Source organism: Diabrotica virgifera, chromosome 7, assembly GCF_917563875.1.
Source record: "Diabrotica virgifera virgifera chromosome 7, PGI_DIABVI_V3a".
NCBI classification, from domain to species: domain Eukaryota; kingdom Metazoa; phylum Arthropoda; class Insecta; order Coleoptera; family Chrysomelidae; genus Diabrotica; species Diabrotica virgifera.
The window spans coordinates 160025048-160046294 of NC_065449.1; the positions used below are offsets into that span (position 1 = coordinate 160025048).

At 33.7% G+C, this 21247-nt stretch overlaps 1 protein-coding gene across 1 annotated transcript in view; it reads left to right on the forward strand.

Moving 5' to 3' along the window:
* Positions 1-16088: 16088 nt before the first annotated feature.
* Positions 16089-21247, forward strand: part of LOC126888650 (piggyBac transposable element-derived protein 3-like) — a 51631-nt gene continuing 46472 nt past the window's right edge. The window contains exons 1-2 of the mRNA XM_050657011.1: positions 16089-16108; positions 16301-16885. Coding sequence (XP_050512968.1) covers positions 16089-16108; positions 16301-16885 — 605 coding nt within the window. The remainder of the gene's footprint in view (positions 16109-16300; positions 16886-21247) is intronic.

The following is a 21247-nucleotide window of genomic DNA, read 5'->3' on the forward strand; positions in this document are numbered from 1 at the left end:
CTGCTAGGAACAACAGATTTCTTGAGCTAGAAAAAATCAAAGTTTTTTTGTTTTTTTTTGCTGGAATTTAACTTTCTTCTGTTAAAAATTTAAATTGAAAAATGCAAATTAGTTTTACAGATCAAGTCGAATATTTAGTAGATTTATGCAAACAAAAAAATAAAAGTGTAAGCAGAAAAAAATCAAAGCAGTTTACTGAGAAACATTCAAGGTTTGAGAAAATACAAAATGTGGGACAATAGTGGCTCTACTTTCTTGTGAGTGAAATTTGTTTACAGGAAATAGAAAGCATATTTTTATCTTCTCTGAATATTGTATTTAGTGAAAATATTATACCACCGTCGAAAAAATCGTAATTAGGTTTATCTTTTTTAAACAAATCTATGGTATTTTAGTAGCTGACTTGAATATCTTTAGTTATTTTTGAACCGTACAAATAAAACTTAATTCTTATTGATGTAATAAGACTGTTTCAGTGTTAACAAAGTAATTTCATTGACCAATGTGACAATGAAAAAAAAAATAATTGTAAAGAAAAACCAAGCCTGAAGAAATAAAAACATACATAAAACAGAAAACTGGCAAAAAGAAATAAATAAAGATATACAAAACACTCATATGATCGGTTATCACATCTTTTATGTAAACAATGATTATAAACAAAACATAAGAAGAAAACTTAAGAAGACCTAAAAGAAAAGTAGTTAAAACAATCTTAGTACCTGATTTCACTCGATATGCAGAAGTAAGAACGAAGAAGAGATAAAATAGTTACAAAATGAGAATATATGTGCGTTATTACATCAAAACATTTGGAATGTTCAAAAAAGTTTCCAGAAGACTGGAGAACATTCACTTACTGAAATAGGTACGAAAACTGTGAGTGTATTACCTACTTGTGCACCTCTTCTTCTTTTTTTTTTGTATAGACATGACTCTGTCTGTATTTTCAATGTGCCTCTAGTAAGTTGTCGTTCCATCGTTTTCGTGTTCTTCCCACTGATCGTCTTCTTATTGGGGAACCGTCTCGCGCTGTCCAGACCCTGACTACCCTATTTGTTGTCATTCGGCTTATGTGGTCATTCTATTCTATTCTTCTCTTTCTTTCCCAGTTATTAATGTTATTCACCTTGCATCTCCAATCTCCATCGTATATCTGTACTTCTAGCTGTGTCCCATAGAGTCTTACCTTCGATTTTTCGAAGGGTTTTCATTTCCGCTATTTCGAGCAATCTTTTTGTCCTCTCTGTGTCGGATCGTGGGACACCTCTGCCGCGTGTGTCATTATTGGTCTGATGACTGGTTTGTAAATACCGCCTTCCATTTCTTTTCCAATATTTTTATTTCTCCATATTGTCTCATTCAGGCAACCTGCGGCTCAGTTTACTCTATTCACTTGATCTTTCACTTTTGCTTCGACCCGTCCGTAGCTAGATAGTGTGATGCCTAGGTATTTAAACTCCATCACTTGTTTTATTATCTGACCTTTCAGCTCCAATTTACATCTTATTGGAGAACCACGCATACTTTGTTCACTTGAATAATGAAATTCTATTAAATAAATACTGGGGCCCATGAAATAAAATTTACAATTCAAAGAAAACAAACTGTTTTTTTCGGCAATGCATCCCAGTTATTAATTAAGAACAACAATATTGTTAGACTAACAAACCACGTAATAAATAATTTAAAAAAAAAATACCTAAAAAATTTGAAATAAAAAATGTATAAACATTTTTAATTTCTTTGCAACACGAAAATACAGCAGCTGCATAACACTCTGGGTAAATCGGAGAGTGCAGGAAGAGTCTATACCGGTTTCAGAGGTTTTTTCCTCCTCATCAGTAGTCCCATATCCTCTTTTTTCAAATTTACCCAGGTACCATGCTTTGGGCCTTTCTGAATTGCAAAGAACGAAATGCCGCGGATGAACTAGAGCCATCTACTGAAAAACAAAATATGTTATCAATCGATGTGCCACAGAAAACGACAATAAATTTCGTTCCCATACCATCAGATTGACAACATGTGGAAGGAATACTTTCTTTGGTTACAACCTCCCGAGATTTTTAAAAATTTTAAATCATCCAGGATGCCGGGTAAATTAAGATGAGGGAATTTTAAATAATTCACGCCCATCTGCTCAGCGTGGTAAAAGTTCCAACAAGAAAGATTCCTTAGTACTCAACAAAAGAGTAAATGAATTATGAAGAGTAATTTATTTACTCTTTTGTTGAGTACTAAAGAACGTTTCTGGTTGGAACTTTTCCACGCTGAGCAGATGGGACGTGAATTATTTAAAATTCCCTCATCTTAATTTCCTCGGCGTCCTGTATGATTTAAAATTTTTGAAAATCTCAGGAGGTTGTAACCAAAGAAACTATTCCACCTGTTGTCAATCTGATGGTATAGAAAGGATATTTATTATTAGGGAGCGGATTTATATGCGATCAATTTTGCTGACATATGCGCATATATATGCAGTAAAAAATTACGAAATATGCGCAAGATATGCACAAAAATTCAAAAAAATGCGCATTTCGAGAAACCACATATTTTCTGTTCTATTCTATTCTAGGGGGTTCTTTTACAGGGGGGCGGCAATCTTATTTATTATCTTTAAAAGAAAATCGTTATTTTTTATACAATGCAATTTATTCACATTTTTTTCAAAAACTGATACCAATAGTTACCTATTTAAAATAAAACAACAATATCACTATATATATCTTCGATTATAATTCACTACAATGCGTCTTTCCAAATTTTTCACGAGGAAACATTTTCTTTGATCAGATAAAATATTTTTATAACTTGAAAAACTCCTTTCAATATTAACAGAAGTAACTGGGGCGCATTAAAATAACTTGTTAAAGACGAAAATTCTGCACCAAAATAAATTTCAAAATTTCCATTAAAAATTTCGCATATATGTCCTCCAAAGTTTTAAAGCCGTTTAAAGACGGGATCTGATCTAAAGCATGAATATTTCAATTTCCGTTAGAAAATCGTAAATCTATGGTTAAATGTGTAAATTCTCTTAACAATAGGGGATTTAAAAGAATCACCAGAATTATAGGTACCTAATAAATTGGGATACAAATTGTACTAAATATAATAAAAGTAAATAAAATTCGGATTTCCCGGTGAACCATCCTCCATCATTTTAACATCCTACAATCATTTTATAACGGCGTTCTATAAGCACTATAAGTACTTTGTGTAAAGATCGGGTATTTTCTAAGAAAAAATGAAAAGGCAGTGAATGAACCGTCTCTCTTCAGGTAGTTCTCGAATACGACAGCCAGTGCGGGGAAATATTTTGTGTCGAATTAAAAAATTATTTTTTTTTGACTTAAATATTTTTAAATATGCACAAAATATGCATGTTTCTTTACAAATATGCAAAATTTAGTAAAGTGCTCAAATATGCGAAATATGCATGCAATATGCATGCAATATCCATTTAGCATAAAATCCGCTCCCTATTTATTATCGTTTTCTGTGCTATTTAGATTGATAACTTATTTTGTTTTTTGGTAGATGGCTCTAGTTCATCCGCGGCATTTCGTTCTTGGCAATTCGAAAAGGCCCAAAGCATGGTACCTGGGGAAATCGGAGAGAAGAGGATTATGGGACTACTGATGAGGAGGAAAAAACCTCCGAAACCGGTATAGACTGTTCCTGTACTCTCCGATTTAACCAGAGTATTATGCAGCTGCGGCATTTTCGTGTTGCAAAAAATTGAAAATGTTTATACATTTTTAATTCATTTACTCTTTTTTTTTAGTACTAAGGAATCTTTCTTGTTAGAACTTTTACCACGCTGAGCAAATGGGACGTGAATTATTTAAAATTCCCTCATCTTAATTTCCTCGGCATCCTGTATGATTTATAATTTTTGAAAATCTCGGGAGGTTGTAACCAAAGAAAGTATTCCACCTGTTGTCAATCTGATGGTATGGGAATTATATTTATTGTCGTTTTCTGTGCTACTTCGGTTGATAACATATTTTGTTTTTAAAAAATTTGATTTTATCGTAAATTATTCTCGCTTGCATTAGCAACTGTAAAGTAAACACATAAATACAGTATGACCCTTACTACATATTTAATACGGCCGATTCTTGGGAACAAAATCCGTGTTGGAACGTCCTTTCCAAACAGACCTCCCATCAACAAAATTATCCGGCCCATCCACGCCTTTCATCAGCCGGCTGGTGGTATATTTCCAAAATAGCATGAAAATGGTATATATCCAAATAATTTAAAACAAAAGTAGGATTACAACAAGGAGACCCACTATCAACAACTGCATTCAATCTAACATTGGAAGGAATAATCAAGAAAAGCAGAATAAACATGCAAGAAACGATATTTAAAAACGGCCACCAATGCAGATGCTCTGACCCTATTAGCAACAAGCAAGAAAGAACTACAAAAGTTAATGAAAAACATTACAACAGAAGCTAAAAAATTGGGACTTAAAATAAATGAAGAAAAGACACATATATTGATAATGGAAGAGACCCAAAAAGAAAAAGAAAATAACATCATAGTACAACTAGATGGAGAAAAAACCTACTCGTTCAATAGAGCCAAAGAAATCAATTACCTGGGAGCCAAAATAGATAAAAATGGTCACGAGGAATGGTAGATAAAGGCAAGAAGAGCCAAAGGAAATAAAAAGTATGGAGCATTACGCACATTAATCATATCCAAATACGTATCAAGAAAAACAAAAATCAGAATTTATAAGATTGTTATCAGACCCACAGTAACATACGCATGCGAAACATGGGTGCTGAAAAAGTCAGAAACAGACCTTTTAAAGAGATGGGAGAGAAAAATGCAAAGAGCCATATATGGAGGTGTGAAAATAGAAGAGCAGTGGAGAAAAAGAACCAATAAAGAGTCGGAAGAACTATATAAAGAGCCAAAGATCACGACGACGATCAAAGCACAGAGAATACGATATTTGGGACACATCGAGGGAATGGGAAGTAAAGGAATGCCAAAAATGGTATTCTCACGAAGACCAATCAAAAAGGGAAGTAAATGTAGACCAAGCAAAAGATGTAAGGACAGTGTGTACGAAAACCTAAAGAAAAGTAACATTGAGAGATGGAAGGAACTAGCATTGAACAGAAAAAAATGGAGCGACGTGGTGAAGGAATGTGTAAAAAGACTGAAATATAATTAAATAATATTTATAAGATTAAAATTAAATTTAATCAGAAATGTAAACATTTTACCCATGTGCCTACAAGGCCTGTTGAGCTTAACACGTTCGGCGCCCATAGAAAATCAATGTAGGTCTCCAAATCCCAACACCATAAATTGCTTAAAAATAGTTTTTATTTCTTAGGTTTAATGAGTTATGCAATATCTGTGTATATTTTTTTTATTTGGGGGGAATAAATTTAGTGCCGCATATGTGACGGCGTGGGCCATCTACATAAATGGTTATAACGCAGGGCCCACTGACATATTATGGGTAAAGTCACTGGTATTTTATAGAAACACTGTTTGATTTTGGTTTTATTTGTCACCAATAATAAAATATAAATAGAACAAAGGGCACAAATTAAAAAAATCATACCTAGTAATATTATAACTTTAAATAAAGTGAAAATTAACAAAACAAATGTTGTATATACAATAAATACAGTGCACAAAAGGAAACACACCTTGTACACATTGCACAAAATATAAATAGAACAATTGGCACAAATTTAAAAAATCATACCTTGTAATAATATAACTTTAAATAAAGTGAAAATTAACAAAACAAATGTTGTATATACAATAAATACAGCGCACAAAAAGAAACACACCTTGTACACATTGCACAAAATATAAATATAACAAATGGCACAAATTAAAAAAATCATACCTAGTAATATTATAACTTTAAATAAAGTGAAAATTAACAAAACAAATGTTGTATATACAATAAATACAGTGCACAAAAAGAAACACACCTTGTACACATTGCACACCAAGAAAGAAGTTCAGGTTATTTTATAATATTGTTTGAAGCTGGGTTCTAGAAATAAACCTGGGTGCCCGGAACAAGATTTACAAAAAAATTAACTCTCTTTGCGAACACCATTCTTTGAACAAAAGCGGCATCGCTTCACCAATCTCCTACCAAGTACCACTTGTGTTTTTTGGAAATTTAGGTGGAAGATGAGAATGAGAATTTTCAGCGACGTTTGTATGTATCATGACCTTCATCTTTTTTTGTTTAAAGTAAGGCTTCTATAATGGATAAGGGAAAATCGAACAATGATATTTTGGGTTTAAAGGAATATTTGTTATATACCTCCATCTATGAGTCGTGAATCATCATTTTCTTATACCATCTACGTGTCTTTATATTTGATGGATAATAAGACATCATCTGATCTTTTAAGTCTATTCCTGACATATACCAATTGTATTAATGGGACAATAGGTCTAATAGGTTTATTTTTTTTTGTCCGTGTAGCGTCCTCCAAAATGTTTTCTTGCTCGGTTGGGATGTATAGCACCTCTCTTTTATCTCTCCATTTACCAACACACACGTCTCCACAAGTACACTGCACCATTTCACCAATATTTAATTTTGCTTTAGTCACTCTGGGATTTTCTTTTCTTGCAGCTCGCAGAGTTTCAATGCATAAAGTGTTTCTAGCCAACAACTATTTGGAAAGGCCAACAGAATTGTAATTGTCCAAGTAGGTATAAGCTGTGGCCATTTCCAAAATAATCTGTCATCAAGTGAAGTACAGCTTTGATATACAACCGTGAACTTTGATGTACACATCATTACCACAATCATAAACAAAATTTTATTCTAAATAAATTATGTCTTTCTTATTAGGGATAATGTTACTTCGAATTTTATTACCATCTTATCTACGAAGTATGTAAACAAAATTCTGACCCAAGTGCAATTTTGTAAATTACAAACACTTACTAAAATTCCCCTGAACCAATGAGAAAGCTTACTACAAACGATTACTTTAAAGGAACTGATTACACATATACGGCGCGAGCCCTACAATAGAACATGCTAACGCCGTATATGTCACGGCGTGGGCTCTGAACGTGTTAATAAATAGATAAACACAAAAACAGAAAAATCCACTCAAATCTATTTCAATATTAAATATAGGTCATGAAATCTTGTCAAAATTTTTTAGAATACTCTTTTTTGAGTGGAAATAGAACCTTCAAACTATAGTTTTAAAAAATACATTTAGAAAAAAATATAATAACATAATTGTGACTCAATCCCATATAAACATAAAAGTTGAAGCATTATTTTTATAATAACAAACCAACTAATAAATCATTTTGAAAGATAACTAAAAATTAGGTTTTTTCATAAATTATTCTCGCTTGCATTAGCAATTCAAAAGTAAATACATGCAGTGTGATCCTTACTCCATATTTAATACGGCCGATTCTTGGGAACAAAATCTGTGTTTGAACGTCCTTTCCAAACAGGCCTCCCATCAACAAAATTATCCGGCCCATCCACGCCTTTCACCAGCCGCCTTCTCTAACCCTTTCCATCCCTATTTGCATGTAATTAGAAATGACACGTGAGGCAGTTAGTAGCGGCACGTGCTGCTGCTCCTCTCTCACCCCCTCACCATTCCGTTAACCCTTCAAATTCACATCTAACACACCTGTATTACTACATGTAACAGCAATTGTTCGATATCAACTGGGACGTGAGCAGTGTGCTGAATATGTATGGGATAAAAATAGGCCAAGGAAGATGGAATATAAAAGTAGATTAAACCGGAGTCAATCTCCCAGACCTATAAAATACATGCTTGTATATTTCTATTATTCTTCTTCTTAACGTGCCCTATCAAGTCCCCTTGACGTTGGCGAATAACATGGCAAAACTGTCTCTGTCTCGAGCTATTCTAAATAGTTGTTCTGCTTTCTTTATTTCTGTCCACTTCCGGATATTCTTCAACCAAGAGGCCCGCTTTCTACTAATTCCTCTGCGTCCTTCGATTTTACCCATCATATCAAGTTGAAGAATATTATACCGGTTTCCCCTTACTACGTGTCAAAAATAGACCATCTTTCTATATTTGATGTTATCAAGCAGCTCGCGGGCAGCATTTGCTCTCTTAAGGACTGCCACATTTGTCAGCATAGCCGTCCATAGTATTTTCAGTGTACGTCTGTGCAGCCACATTTTAAAGGCCTCCAAACGATTAATGGTGGATATTTTTAATCCGCGAGTAGTCGCACCGTTAGATAGAATCTCACATTTTATCCTTTTTCGCGATAACTTGATGAAAAATTTTGCAATTTTGAAAAAATTTCGTAAGTGCCTCGAGGAAGGGTGTGGTAATGCGTAGGAATTTTTCTTCTTCTTCTTCTGTTTGTGGAATTTATGGCTTTGGCGAGAGCCAATTAGCTTTAATAATTGTTAGAATTAACATTTCTAACATAACAAGTAAATAAAGATACTATAAAATAAAAATTTGTTGTAAATTCGTACATATTTAAATTCGTATTTTGAGATAGAATCTAACACGCGACTATTCACGTTACAATGTCTTTACGAATATGTAACGTCCTGTAAATTTAAATTTTAAATAGGCTTAGATAATAAAATTATAAAATTGTAAAAATATCACACAAAATTGAAAAATATATCCATTAATATAGTATAACCTCTGTAAATTTAGATAATAAGTAGGCTTAGATATTAACTTAAAATTGTTATTGTAATACCATACAAAAAAACACAAATAGTTTGGCTAATTGGCTCTGTCAAAGCCATTAATAAAAAAAAAGAAGTGAGCGCTACTACTCCCGGGTTAATGTCCATGCTTCGACACCATACAAGAGGACTGACCAAATGTAACATTTAGTTATGCTCTTTCGAAGTTGAAGTTGCAAGTTATCATTACAGAAGAATGAAATCAGTTTTAGAAATGTCGTGCGGGCTATCTCGATTCTACATTTTATCTCTTTATCTGGATCTAGTTGTTCAGTAATATGGCAACTAAGATATTTAGAACTGGGTACTCTTTGAATTATATGACCATCAACATATAACCGTGAATCTTGATGGGACAAACGGCTAAATACTATGTATTTTGTTTTTGAACAGTTTATGTTTAGGCCAAACTCTCTTCCCACTGTGTCAATGGCATTTAAAAGGTGTTGTAATCCATTCATATCATCACTTAAAATAACTGTATCGTCTGCATATCTGATTGTATTTATCAGAATTTCATTAATTTTCACACCTCATTCCAAATTATGCAGCGCTTCCTTAAATATTCTATCTGAATATAAATTGAATAACAGTAGGGACAGTATACAACCCTGTCTGACACCTCTTTGTATTTTGTATATTTCCGTTAATTTTCCATTTATGCAAGCTGTCGCTGTTTGACGCCAGTATAATTTTTCTATGATTCGTAAATCTTTACTATCAACTCCTTTATCCTTTATTATTTTAATTAATTTGTGTAGTTGTACTCGATCAAAGGCCTTCTCATAGTCAATAAATACAGCAAAGACGTCTTTCCTTTGATCTCGGCATTTATGCAATAATACATTTAGTGCAAAGAGTGCGTCCCGGGTTCCCAGTCCATTTCTGAAGCCAAATTGTGTTTCATCCTGGTCTTCTTCACATTTATCTCTGATTCTACTGTGGATGATAATTAGAAAGATTTTCAAAGTGTGGCTCATAAGGCTTATCATTCTATAATCGCTACAGTTTTTCGGACGTTGTTTTTTGGTAGTGTTATGAATTCGGACTTTAACCAATCAAATTTATATTATACATACAGTGTATCAATTTGAAAAGGTGCCACCCTTTATGTATCTCGGTCCCTCTAGAAAATATAAAAACATGCAAAAACAAGTCAAATTTATTTGTGGAGGAAATATTTTGTAGACCAGTTTTCAACTACGTTTTAAACATAGTTAAAGAAACGCCACATTATGCGAAAGGCCCGATGGTAAAAGGTCAGTTGGTCGCTCAAGAAAGGGATGGAAGGACGCAGGACGCAGTAGCCAGTGATCTACGTAAAATGGGAGTACAGCAATGGGAAATAGCTGCTCAAGACCGACAACAATGGAGGGAAATAGTAAACGCGGCCAAGACTGACATAGAGTTGTAGAGCCAAATGATGATGATGATGAGTTTTCAACTAAATTACATCAACCCTTCAGCGGGGGTAGACACAACCCATAAAGTCTTAATTAGAAAGCGGGTTTGAGTGATACCTCATTTTAAAGGTCCTTTAACTACCTTTTTAAAAATACCACATGCACTATATTTTTTTAGTATTTTTGGAAAAATCAAGTAAAATCGTTTAGTCCAGTCGGAATAGAATTTGACCTTGAATGCCGAGCTAGCCAAAAATTTATTCTTCTAATATTTAGATGGGGGCAATAGTGGTGTAAATTTAAAATTGCGACTGAATTCCGGTATCGCGTTAGCCGCCATCTTGATTTTAAAGGAAAACCAAGATGGCAGTTTTGCTCAATATCTCCACCATTTTTAACTTTTCTACAAAAACCAGTCCTCACACTTTTTGTCTAAAAGTTGAAAATGGCGGAGAGATGTGGCAAAAACGGTTCTCCTTTAACCCTTATCCGGGCAACACATTTTACTTACGTAACCGGGCAACTCGGGTCCGTTGGGCCCACCACTGTTTTTGAATGTACTATTCATATTTACCCATATATTTGTAATATTCTGTTTTGATTTTTTATTAAAGTTAAATTTAAATTGTCTAGATTAAAAAAAGGTGCTACTATAGTATGCGGTTTACCTCGAGGGTGCGATCTACCTGAAGGATTTGCACAAAATAGTGAAATGCAAGAAAACTTTTGTAGAAAAAATATTTATTCACAAGTAATAAACATTTGGAGCCAAATAAAGACTTAATTAATAAATAAATAAAAACTTTTGTAAATGTACCAGGCCATTTTTTTGAAAATAGGGCTTGAAGTTCACGCATACCCTGGAAAAAGATTACGGTGTTGTTGCCTTTCATTACTGTGTGAAAACCCTTCTGAGAAAAGATTATGGTAATTAGCCGCTCATGTATAAAGTACCGACAAAAACAATCTTCACAAAATGAATAAAACGCATAAGTCAGAAGAATATTATAATTTTACTTTTACAAATTAACCTTCGGATGACCAAGCGGGGGAAATTGTGACCCCAGCGTATGTTTTTCTTTAATAAATTCAAAAGTGTTTTTAATTTTTAACTCATTATTTTTTATTTGACTTTAATATCATTCTAGATATCCTCATATTTTGAAAAAAAAAATTCCCTACATTTACGAATAAAAAATATATTCTGAAGTTGATGTTTAGTAAAATAGCGTATATTATGTAAAATTACAAGTAGTTTTACGCTAATGACGTCGACTTTGCAAAGTAACAAGACACTTACTCAACATACACACTACAGATGACACTAATACTCATGTTGGGACTGGCTGAATATGACATAAAGTCCATGCCAAAAAAAATTAAAGATTAAAAAAAAAACTTTATTTTTTTGTTGTCATTTTTGACATTTTTGACCTGGGGTAATTTTCCCCCCTTGGTCATCCGTGTAACAAAAAAAAGGTTGGTCATCGGAAGGTTAATATCTTGTCATATCAATTTACTACTTTAGTTGAGCGGCCGTGGAGTAACGGCATAATCGCTGGCCTCATATGTCAGTGCACGTGGGTTCGAGCCCTGCCAAAGACACACAATTTTCATTTCCAATAATGACACGAGCCGTCTCACCGTGTCTCGGAGAGCACGTTAAGCCGTCGGTCCCCCTGGCTAGTGTACATCGGCACTAGTTACTTAAAACAGGGTTAAAGATGTAAATGGTGCCGGAACTGTCCGAAAGGATCTTCCCGGCAAAAATTCCATACGATATTAGTATTATTATTATTATTCATATTTTAGTTGGGACTAAGCCACAAGATTAGCTTATTCCCAACTAGAATAGCAAATTGATATGACAAATTAAATTATTATTAAGTATTAGGTTAAAACAAGCAAAAATAACAAAACAAAACATAACAAAAGAATAGATCAGTCATTTATTTATTTTTAGGGGCTTAGTTGTCGACACTAACATCGATATCAAACGGCTAATAGCAGATGCATTATTTATTTCAAAATATGTATAGGTACCTACCTAACAATATTATTGCATTCCAACAATGATTATCATATATTTTTAAAATTCATTTAGAATAGATATAACATTGTAAGTATCTCTTTGACGCTCACATCAAAGAGATGTTACATTCCATAAGGAAAAATTTCCCGTAACTGGTTGTATACCATTAATTACAAAAATTGAAGAAAGACTTCTGTGTAAAAGGTATATCTATTAAAACCCCAATAAAGGGCTACATTAAAAGACAGAACGTTTTCGCTCTAAAGAGAGCAGCATCAGTGTTCTAAGCCTAAAATAAGTACAACCATAATTAGTGAAGACAAGAGTAAAAAAATTTAAAGGTTGACCAAGATAAAAAATTAGGTTATACTTACAAACTCTACATGCTAAGCCACCAAAAATACATAGGTTAAAACTCTTAAAACGCCGACCAAAAGTTTTACATTGGCGTGTATTATGTTAAACCCTGGCGATGGGTGAAAATGAAAAAGATATACCTCACAGCATTTTATGACTCTACCACGTGTATGTGGGTGGTTGAGTTGATTTCTCTGTCTTCACAAAGAGAAAGGTGAAAGTCAACTAATTACAGGTGACAGGTAAGAAAGCGTTTCTGATTGATGACAGCACAAGACATCTAAATTGATTTTGAACCTCATCAACACTATGACGAATTTCACCTCTCGTTTCTCAGTCAAAAACACTTGTCACCTAGTTAATAAACTCCAACAAATTAATCTTCGTCCTAATATTACTATGCTTTCATTTGATGTTAGCAACCTTTTCACCTCTGTCCCCAAACAAGAAACTATTAGTCTGGTACATTCTCTTCTCAGAGCCAGTTCAATTACTATGTCTACTATAGATTCTATCACCCAATTATTGCAAATTTTGTCTAGCTCAAGACTTCTTTGTATTTAATAATAAATTTTACAGACAATCTGATGGCTTAGCCATGGGTAGCTGTCTATCCCCTCTTTTAGCTGATATATTTATGGATCATCTAGAATCCACGCAGATCATGAAAAATCCGGAAATCTTACACTGGTTTCGTTATGTTGACGATTGTTTAGTTTTTATATCCGGTGACTCCAATTCAGCCGATCTTCTTCTTTCAAAAATCAATCAAATCCACCCTAACATTAAGTTCACTATGGAACTTGAGTCATCCCAATCAATCAATTTTCTTGACCTCACCATCACCAGATTAAACGACCTTTTCGACTTCAGTATATGTATATAGGAAACCAACACAGACTGATCATGTCATACCCTTCTCATCCAACCACCCCATTTCACACAAATATTCAGCGTTCCACAGTTATATACACCGTCTAGAAACCACCCCCCTATCACAAGAAAATTACAATAAAGAATTAAACATCTTGAAACAAATAGCCTTCAACAACGGTTATGACCCCAACATCATAACTAAACTTATCCACAAGAGACATTTCAGAGTCTTGAGAGAGGCTGCGTTCCCCAGAGATGCGACCAACAGACCCATTTATACTTCTCTGCCATATCACCAAGAGGGTTTGTCCGGAGATATTAGAGATATTATTAAACGATCTGTCGACAACATCCAAATTTCCTTTAAAGTTCAAAACAATCTAGGTCAATGTCTCTCCAACTCTAAAGATCCCATCAACTACATGAATCGTAGTGGAGTCTATAAACTACGTTGTTCCGATTATAACGCCACATATATAGGAAGAACCTATAGGTCACTTGCCTCCCGTTCACTCGAACACACAAAAAGAGAGAATACATAAACTTTTTCTCAACATCTAAAACAAAACAACCACACTCTTAATATACCGGAAAACGTATCTCTAATTCATAACATTTCCCAAAAAAACTTTCTACGGTTGGACCTTTATGAGGACTTGGAAATAGTTAAAGAAAAACAAAGAAGTCCTAATTGTGTCAATCGTCATGTGTCATTCAACCGTGACTTTCATCCCTTACACCGTCAACTTTTTTCTTAAATTACTCTTTGTTTTTCTCCTCTATATTTTTTGAGTTACAATATTTAATATCTATGTCATTCCATAAACGTTACATTTATTCACTACTCCTTTTATACTAACCTTTCATTCAATTCTTCAAATTCCGCTTAATCTAATCCATTTTTTAAACATTATATCTGTCACAATTCCTACACAACTATATCAATATAACCTCTCACTACACTCTAAGTCCATCTATTTGTATGGGTCTTCATCTAGTTTCCAACCAACATTACACAACATTCATTCCATTAGCATCAACTCAACCTTTTACTGATTTAATTTCACATTTTCACGTATCTTTCTCATCTTTTACCTGTCATCACCATCATTTGGTAGCCGGTTGTGGTCGGACTCCTGTGGTTCTCAGTCTCTCTCTCTCATTTCTTTCACCAATCTCAATCACTCTGTTGTCTGATATTTACAATGCCACAACTTGATAGCATCCATTTACTTTTCACAATCTAATCTTAACTTTTTAACATAAGAAAACATTTTTTTCCTTTTTAATTTTGAAACAACAACTTTTACTCAACAACTTCTTTCTTTATTTTCTCCATAAAGGTAATAACTTAGAAAAATCTTACTTAATTTTTTCATTGTCCTAGATATACACATATATGGACAGAATAATATTTTTCTAAACCTTTTTATAACAACTATCAGTCCTAATCAGTGTGGAGTAAATCTCACATACCCCATAAACTTTAATATAGTATGAATTTCAGTTAAATTAATTCATCCTCCATATCAATATTAAAATATTAGACATATAGAGCTCATTGTCTCATAATATTACCATTAGCCATACCTTTGTTGCCTGTATCATTTCATTCAGTTAGGTACTACTTTAATCATCTTCGTGCTGGATGTCAAATAACTGCACACATATAAGAGTGGCAACTTCAACCTAGACATTGCTTTCACTATGTTTAATAGTATTGTAAAAATATTCACTTATTTTCTCTGCCCTAAATGCATTAGATCATATGGGCAAATTATTATTTTTCAACTATTAAAACAAAAATAAGATCATCATTTTATATAAAAATACACTCATGTATGGTTGGTTGCCTATCTTTGATAATGCACTTATTAAACCCCACTGTCAATTGGTTTTCAAATAACGGTACTTCCACTTTGTATAACATTCTTGATAGTTTAATAGTGAATACTTATATTCCCAGCATATTTATGATGTTTGTTGTTATTGTCGTATTTTGCTACAAATAAATTTTTTAAAACTATTGGCTAGTGTACCTAACTACATATCAGTTCACAAAATTTTCATGTTGGACCGTCTGTCTTGTGCTGTCATCAGTCAGAAACGCTTTCTTACCTGTCACCTGTAATAAGTTGACTTTCACCTTTCTCTTTGTGAAGACAGAGAAATCAACTCAACCACCCACATACACGTGGTAGAGTTATATAATGTTGTGAGGTATATCTTTTTCATTTTCACCCATCGCCAGGGTTTAACATAATACACGCCAATGTAAGACTTTTGGTCGGCGTTTTAAGGGTTTTAACCTATGTATTTTTGGTGGCTTAGCATGTAGAGCTTGTAAGTATAACCTAATTTTTTATCTTGGTCAACCTTTAAATTTTTTTACTCTTGTCTTCACTAATTATGGTTGTACTTATTTTAGGTTTAGAACACTGATGATGCTCTCTTTAGAGCGAAAACGTTCTGTCTTTTAACCCAGATATTCCTACCGTCCTTTTAAAAGGCAGTGTAAATTATGCGTAATTTAGGTTAGTACAGCTACCAACTGATAGATGGCTCTAGATGGAGTGTTTTCAAGAGCCAGCATTCGACAAGTTTTAACGATTTTAGTGCGCGCACATGCTGTAATTGTGAGGTTATCTGTGTAAATTGCCAGGTTTTGGACTACAAAATGGATGCTTATAATTGGAGGTAAGTCTAGAATTAAAAAACTGTTATTTCACGGCATTGGCATGTGGATTATTGTATAATAGGGACTTATGTACGTATATTCTTGGCTCGACTAGTTGTCACGTTGTTTCAAAGGCTCGCCGCTTGGGATTTCATTTTGTTCTTTTAAAAGGACGGTAGTAATTAGTACTACCAACGTGCGTATTGTTTCAGGAGGCCTCTCAAATTGCATGAGCTATTAGAAGAGCTTGATTCTGATGAAATCCCAGTCCCTCCAGATGGTTTGATCATATTTCCCCCAGAAAATGCCAATGATGATGTCACCGATTGCGACTCCGGCGATGAAGAACTAACTACAATAAATAATTTACCGGGTAGTCAGTTGAGAAACGACGTAGAACTTGTTTTTGACAACGCGACTAAATTACCACAAGATTCTGTGAATTCCAGCCTACCAGAAGAAGATTCGGATGATGACAATATACCATTGGCTTTGTTTCTTTCCAAGGAAAAGCTGCCCCATCAATTAGAGAAGAGAATATCTGCACACTGGATTCAAGGAGACTTGTATCAACACCCTGATTGTACTTACTGGAAAACTCAATTTGGACCGAAAATGACTCAGTCGCCGATGGAAATTTTCAATTTGTTTTTTGATGATGAAGTCATCAATTTGGTTACCGAATACACTAACATTTACGCAGGACAAAGAAATCTTTTGAACGACATTACTCAAAATGAGATTCGATGTTTTATAGGCGTTCTTGTATTGAGTGGTTATGTGGTTGTGCCGAAAAGGTACATGTACTGGGAAAATCGTGACGATTCGCACAACGCAATGGTGGTAGCTGCTATATCTAGCGATAGATTTTCCCACATAATGAAAGTTTTGCATGTTTGCAATAACTTGTCATTAGATAAATTTGATAGATTTGCCAAGATGCGACCCCTGTTCGACGTAATAAACAAAAAATTTATACAATTTTCCCCTTTAGAACAACATCACAGCATAGATGAGGCAATGGTTCCGTATTTTGGTCGCCATCCCACAAAACAATTCATCAGGGGAAAACCAATCCGTTGGGGGTACAAAATGTGGGTAGGAGTCCTTCGTCTGGGATACATAGTTTGGTTTTCTCCTTACCAAGGTAATTCCACTACAATACCTGAACAATATAAAGTCCTTGGATTGGGTGCATCAGTAGTTCTATCCTATGCAGACAGATTGAATGAAGTATGGCCTCAAAGGCGATTCCATCTTATTTTTGATAATTATTTTACTTCTATTCATTTACTGCATGAGCTAAAACAAAGAGGCATATTTGGTACAGGCACTGTAAGGGAAAATCGCACCATGAAATGCCCTTTACCCTGTTCATCTATTATGAAAAAAACTGAACGTGGTAAATACGAGTATCGTCTTGATAAAAATACAGGAATAGTGGTTTGCCGCTGGCATGATAATAATATCGTTTCTATTGCTTCCAATTTTGTACCAGTAATGCCTTGCTTCTCTGTAAAGAGATTTTCACAAGCAGAGAAAAAACATATTCAAGTTCCTCAACCAAATATTGTTAGAATATACAACAACTTCGTGGGCGGCGTTGATCGCAGTGACCAGAACATCAGTTTATATCGAGGGTCCATAAGAGGAAAGAAATGGTATTTTCCCCTTTTTGCTCATTGCGTTGATATGGCTATTCAAAATGCGTGGCAGATTCACAAAACTCAAGACGGTAAACTGGATCAACTTGAATTTAGAAGATCTATTGCAACTTATATTTTGGAAACTTTTAAAAAAGAAACAAAACGCGGACCTTCTAAGCGGAATTCGAATTCGGTAGCCAATTCAAGATATGACGGTATTAACCACTTGGTTCTTTATCAAGAAAAGCAATCGCGATGTGGATATTGTCACAAAAAAGTCCAGTTTTTGTGTGAAAAGTGCAAAATACCTTTACATCCAAAATTTTGTTTTAAATCCTTTCATTCTTTGTAAATTGATACTAATAAAATATATATGATATCTGGTACCGTATATTACTACCGTCCTTTTAAAAGAATATGTCAAAACTTGACAGGTATCGTCATAAAAAAATATATGATTGTGTTTTTTGGTTCCATATGCTATAATTTCCATGAAAATTCGAAATTAATTCAAAATGTTAACAATAAAAGTTTCAGTGATATCTGGGTTAATGTAACCCTTTATTGGGGTTTTAATAAATATACCTTTTACACAGAAGTCTTTCTTCAATTTTTAGATGTTACATTGTTTGTTGCACGTTTAGACTTACCTGAACATTACCTGACTGCCAGATTAACTTCTGTAACAAATATTTAGACTTTAGTTATAAATACAAATAGGCCCGACGGGTCCGTGTTGCATCTTTACGTGACAAAATTCTTTGGACACAATAATTTCAAAAATGAAAATGAATATTCTGAATAGCTCATGACCATGTTGAAGGAAACATACTTCTAAGCAAATTCAGTGATGCATAAAATTCAATAAAATTTTTTTTATTAGTTTATGATAAAATAATTGGCGTCTCGGGCCCGTTGGACCCACCTTGCCCGGATAAGGGTTAAAGTCAAGATGGCGGCTAAAGCAACGGCGGAATTTAGTCGCGATTTTAAATTCACACTACTACTGACCCCCCTAAATATTAAAAATAAAATTTTTTGGGCAGCTCGGCATGCAAAGTCAAATTCTAGCCCGACTGGACTGTATGGTTTTACGTAATTTTTTTGAAAGTACTGAAAAAAATATAATTTAAATATATGTAATATATGCAGTATTTTTGAAAAGTTAGATGAACGGCCTTTAAAATGAGCTATCACTTATCCCCCTTCCGAGGTTGAGCGTTGTGGCCGCCCCCGTTAGAGGGTTGATGTAACTGGTCTACAAAATGTTACCATCGGAAATAAATTTGACGTGGTTTTGCATATTTTTATATAAGGACTGATGGTGGTATCTTTCAAATTGACACACTGTATATAAATTTTAGTATAAATATAAATTGTGTATATTTTTTTTGTCTTTTCCAGTTTACTGATATTGTTAGTACACGGAACATACTAAATTACATGATTCATTAACTATTTAGATAGGAAATAAGCCACAATTAAATTGAAAAAAATAATTTTGAACTCTACGTTCATTATTCCTATATTATGTTCAGTATATTATATCCATATTCAGTGGAGAGATTCAAGTATCGTCCTGAAAGAAACAGATAGTAAAAAGATAAAAGTCCAAGAAGCGGCTCTAATTATTATGCTGAATGAAACCAATTGTGTCGCAAATTACTCGGTAGAATGCAGTAGGATGTGGTTAGCCATACTGAAAGAGGAAGTCAATAGAAAGAAAATACCACGATTAGTAAGTCAATAACATATCGAGTTAGTACATATTTTATATTTTAGTATTATTTATATATCTATGTATTATTAATATTATTTAAAATTTAAACAACATATATATTATATAAAAGTCAGAATTTGGTATTAGTTTTGAGAGTAGACTAAATGCAACACCAAATACTTACGGTGTCAGGACAGTATGACCAGCTTTTTTTCTGCTTCTCCCTCGTGATTTACTATTTAGTCTCTAATGCGAGAATTTTACTGTCACCGTTGCATTTGGTTGTCTTTTTAAAGACAGATCACATGCTATGAATTTTTTGTGGCGGATATTCTTGAGTTGGGGTTGATTTCATGTAATCGAATAAACTATCTTTCAGTAACGTCGTCCCAGGAACGCAATTCATGAATATTGGCAATATCATTTTAAAGTCTTTTACTTTAAAAGTATAATATATGTCTGAATTTCCGATATAAATGAGTCAGATTAAATAAATTACTAGAAGAATTTGTTACTAAGCAACAACATTTTTGTTTAATGTTGTAGTATTTGGTATTTTGACAACGACACACGATTTGGGCGTCGAAACGTTAATATTTTTTTTTCGATTTAATTGTGGCTTATTTCCCATCTAAATAGTTAATTATAAAAATGCCACAAGGAAATAGCTTCAGAACAACATGATGATTAATATTATTTGATATTTAATTATTTTCATGTTATGATCCATTAATAAGTGTAATTTGAAAACAATAATTAATGCGTATTGACTAGTCTAAAAGCTAATGTCAAACAGCCTTCTTGACGGACGTTCTACAATCAATCTGTGGCTGAGATGTCATGTGGCGCTACTAATTGACTCCTGTCTTCGTTGCTTCTGTGGATTAAGGCAGAATAGCGTGCTTACGAGGCCCGATAAGACGAAACTTATATACACAGACACAGCGTTTCCTCCTAATTTAGTTTTCTCGTTAGGACGGATCCAAATGTGTCTCTTGAGGCAATCGTCAGAGTTGGACCCTCAATTATAAAAATAATTACGCTAGTCTGACGACTTTTCAGCTAGAAGAAATCGTCCGAATGATACGATAAGTTATGCTTTAGATGGAAATACAGGACCCGTTTTATTGATAGATGCCAACTCTAAATTAATTTTGTTTTTGCATTATTTTTATTATCTCGTAGAGAGCTCTGTTAATCTGCCTAATAGGCAATAAGTGTTTTTTCTGATCAAGCTGATGATACCGTATCATTATGATGTACAGTCCGTCTAATTTACTTACCGTTGCACGTCATTATCTACGCCAAAGATCTAAGTTGACATAGTTGCCAAAGTATGAAAAAATCCTGAATCCATTTTAAATCAAATAGATCACATAATTATTGTAAACGTGGATTATACAACAAAACAAATTAATATTCAATGTAAATAAGTAAAAACTTAAGAAATAGATAACAAGAATTAAGTTATAATCTTTTTTGCACGATTTATCATTTTTGACTGTTTACCGTGACAGATTTTACGTCAGTAGGTGACATTTACTAGCAACTCGACGGTAAGCAATCCAACTCGACGGTAAGTACTCCAACTCGACGGTAAGTAATTCACTTACCGTCGAGTTAAAAAATCTCTTAATTTTAATTTATTTTTTGAAAGAATAAAGAAAACTAACGAATTATTTATTAATATTGAAACTTATGGTACAATATGTCTTTGAACGAAATTTTTTAAAACTTTGGTAGGTATTTTGATAACGGATTTTGGATTTTTCGGGAATAATTGCGGAACACCC